General features: G+C 40.7%; 1 protein-coding gene across 1 annotated transcript; it reads right to left on the bottom strand.

Moving 5' to 3' along the window:
- Positions 1-539: 539 nt before the first annotated feature.
- Positions 540-3,447, bottom strand: LOC103403188 (uncharacterized). Its single transcript, XM_008342021.4, has 4 exons — positions 2,563-3,447; positions 1,935-2,175; positions 1,148-1,265; positions 540-1,040 (listed from the first exon to the last, which is right to left on the bottom strand). The coding sequence occupies exons 1-4, from the start codon at positions 3,177-3,179 to the stop codon at positions 949-951; spliced, it is 1,068 nt and encodes a 355-aa protein (XP_008340243.3). The 5' UTR covers positions 3,180-3,447; the 3' UTR covers positions 540-948.

Here is a 3,447-nt window from a genome sequence, read left to right as displayed (position 1 = left end):
AATTGAAATGAGTGATGAGTTGAACATTGGAAAATTTCATACTTCCTCGCAATTTTTATTAAAACCTCTTGTTATCTTATTCTCGACTGCATTTTGGAAATCGTTATCTTTAATTCACTTATACCTATGTGTGACAAATGAACAAAAATGAAAATTGAGAACTGAAAGGAAGGATTGAGTTCAAAGACGGAAATCATTTCACTAGAGATAAATCTGATTAAAATCCCTAGCCTTTTACACTAAACAAGTAAACTACCTTCACCTCATAACTAATATAAAATACTCACATGATTTTCGTGTTGCGCTACATCACCATCACTTTTATGAAAAAAGCCATGGGAACTGAGAACTCCTTTCTTTTGTCATTCTTTGGTCACAGGAATCACGTTAAACAAATTTGCGTAAAAAGGTTCAGAATTCTTTAAACGCGTGCTTAATTAATGGCACAAAAGGCTCCTCAAAGCAGAGTTGCATAGAGAACTACATTTTCTCATAATTTTTGAAGCACTAAAGTAAACCCAGAAAGAAGAGAGAACAAATGGGAGTCAATTCTTTCATTCAAATGATAAAAGCCAGCTTAAGATACAACAGAAAGGGACTACTACTTCATCTTGGACGAAAAAGCGTCGAGCTAAATATCCACCCGAAAAGAAGAAGAAAAACACTCAACTACGACAACAACAAAAGCCGGTAAAAACCATTGTGAATACTACTAGAGGGTAGCTCAAATGCAGGAACAAAGCCTGCAACTTGAAGTCGAAGATAACCGATTGATTCTAGCTAACAAAAAATTGAACGCTAAGCAATCAAATTCTCCTTGTGATGATTCAGAGAAGAATCGGGAGAGTTAGATTGCATGCCAAACACTAAGGGAACGAATAAATAGAACAACTACTTCTAGCCAATCTCTCTAAAGCCACAAAACTGCAGGATGGGTATATGCCCTCATCAGAGTACCACGGCGACCTTCTCCTGGGAAATTAATGACAAAGGATGGGCAATGAGGGGTTCATAGTGATCAGCTCCGGCGCCACACCAACCTGTACAATAAATGTTCAGAATTATACGTAGGCTGAGAGTGGTAATGAACAAAATTAATCAACTGCCTAGAAATGTATTTTCAGCCAAAGATCTTTCTTTTCTTTACCTGTTCCTTTCATGAAAAGAAAGAAGGGAAGTTCACAAATTTGACTCCTTGGTCGGTGGGGAAGGAAGAAAACGCAATTCTCTTCATCAACCATCGCATCCGAACCATGTGCTTGAACCTGTAAGAAGATGAGTTTCAGACAAGAATGCTTCATAAGAAGATGAATAATCCGGTTCATGCCCAAAAACTTCACCAATCCATACTTGCCAGTATCCCGATGTTGACAAAGTGCAATGGAAAAATTATCAAATGCACAAAAAACAGGTTTAGCCTGTGTACTAATACTAGAACTGAGAATAACTATCCTGTTCTGCCTATAGCAGCATATGGCACACTGACAAGGCGCACACTGACAAGGCGGGCGGTAGCTTTTTGACTCAAAACAGAAACAAGTGTTGATGATTCCAAACTAAAATCTTACAAATTAAAATGTAGGAAAATGCAGTCTTCAAATATCAACTCGGCTTTCCCAGGAGTTGGTGCAATAAGTGTAAATACAGTTGAACTTTCGAAATAAGCATTCACTCAATGATTTTAGAGTGAGACTATTTTAGACACTCATGCTTTCGAACTCAGCATTTACTCAATATTAAGTTCAGAAACTAAGAGTAACTCGCACTACTTAAAAAAATTCAACAAAACATCATAAGAGAAGAGGTGATATACAAACATGTATAAAATTATACCGATAGTGATGTGAAATTGCACCCATACACATTGCAAAAACTTCACCATTGCAAAAGAAAAAAAATGCAGAGCAACAATCAAAATCATTCCTTGTCCTTACCACATAAATCTCTCGCTTAAACTCTGTGGCAAGACACTCAATTGCAATGTCATCTCCGAAAGCTGCAGCATGACCTTCTCTGTTTTCGTCGATGGTTAATAAACCTTCCTCTGTGTATTGCAATGTGATGATGTCGTATTCATCATCCGGTGAACCAGAGATCGACATGTATTTGGCCCAACTTTGTCCATCAATCACTGGGATACATCTCTCCTTGTAAATGGACTCTGCTGCCAGCTCTCTACATTCAACAAAAACGAAAACGAAAACAAAACACAAGAAATAATAAGACAATCGAACCCGACAACATAAATCTTTCCAAGAACTGAAATTTAATAAGAACATACTAACGTCTGTTAATCAACCTTAATATACAGTCATGTGTTCATCATTTTCCCACAAAAAAAATCAAACTTTCAGACAAGAAATCAAATTTTCAGATCTAAACGTAGGGAAATCAAACTCTTGTATTTAATCTGAATAAAATTTATTAATTTTAACAATAAAATCAAATTTTTGTACTTACGCCTCTAAAGAAATGAATTTTTATTTTATTTTTTATTAAATTTCAAGATTAAAAATTTAGATTTCAAGGTAATGAAAAGGAACAGATCTGCGGAAATGTTACCTCTGCATGCCGAGCTGAAGAAGCTCGTCAATGGCGGAGTCGAGACTCACGCGCTCGTCTTTCTTGGCCAGCAACTTGACCTCCTGAATCACATGTATCCCCCACCCGGCCTTCAGATCAGGCGCGTACATATGCCGAATGGCGTCGTCTATCACCCGCTTCTCCTCCGCGGCCGCAGATCCATAGTCCTCCGTGAATCTCCGCACCGTCAGCCTCCTCAGCTCACGCGCGTCCATCTCACGCGCCACCCTCATCGCCTTCTGCGACGCCGTGAACAGGCAATTTCCGTCGGACGACACCTCTCCGCCGTGCGAGAGTCTGAAGACCATCGACTTCTGCGGCATTATAGACTCGGATTTCGACGAGTCGTGATCCTCCGGGAGCTTCCAGAGCACCCCCTTCGTATGCAGCCTCTGGAGGTGCCGTCTCTGCTGCTCCTCAAGCCCCACCACGCTGTCCCATGCGGCGTCATCCGTCGATTGCTCAACCAGATCTACGGCCGAGATTGTGTCCTCGTCGAGCGGCGACGCCTTGGGTGGGTCCCTCCACGGCACCGTCGGCGAAGGGCTTTGAAATGTCTCCGCGACGGCGGTCGAATCGCACAATAGTTTCCCCATTTCCTAACTTTTCCCTTTTCTTTTTGAAAAAATTTCAATCTTTTTTCTTTATTTTTATTTATTTATTTTTCACGATCCTCTTTCTCTTCCTCTTCAACGGAAGTTGCAGACGAAAGAGAGAGAGAAAGAAGAGAGAGAGAGAGTAGGGTTAACGGATAGATTTATGAAGCGCGGGACAATTCCAACACGTGGAAAAATCTGACGCGTTCAAGGGATATGCTGACCGAGGGAGAGGTGCTAACGTGAGCCGGTGCGTGAACGTGCGCCA

This window comes from Malus domestica, chromosome 16, assembly GCF_042453785.1.
Source record: "Malus domestica chromosome 16, GDT2T_hap1".
Classification (NCBI taxonomy): Eukaryota; Viridiplantae; Streptophyta; class Magnoliopsida; order Rosales; family Rosaceae; genus Malus; species Malus domestica.
Note: the sequence above shows the minus strand (reverse complement) of the source record. Positions and strands in the feature narration are given on the sequence as shown.

What these genes read in the sequence shown, in the direction of transcription:
- LOC103403188 (XM_008342021.4), bottom strand. Translation starts at nt 3,179, where the DNA reads ATGGGGAAACTATTGTGCGATTCGACCGCCGTCGCGGAGACATTTCAA. An exon ending in CTTCAGCTCGGCATGCAGAG is followed by an intron (nt 2,176 to 2,562) that starts GTAACATTTCCG and finishes TGTTGAATGTAG; the next exon opens with AGAGCTGGCAGCAGAGTCCA. An exon ending in TCTTTTCATGAAAGGAACAG is followed by an intron (nt 1,041 to 1,147) that starts GTAAAGAAAAGA and finishes TTTATTGTACAG; the next exon opens with GTTGGTGTGGCGCCGGAGCT.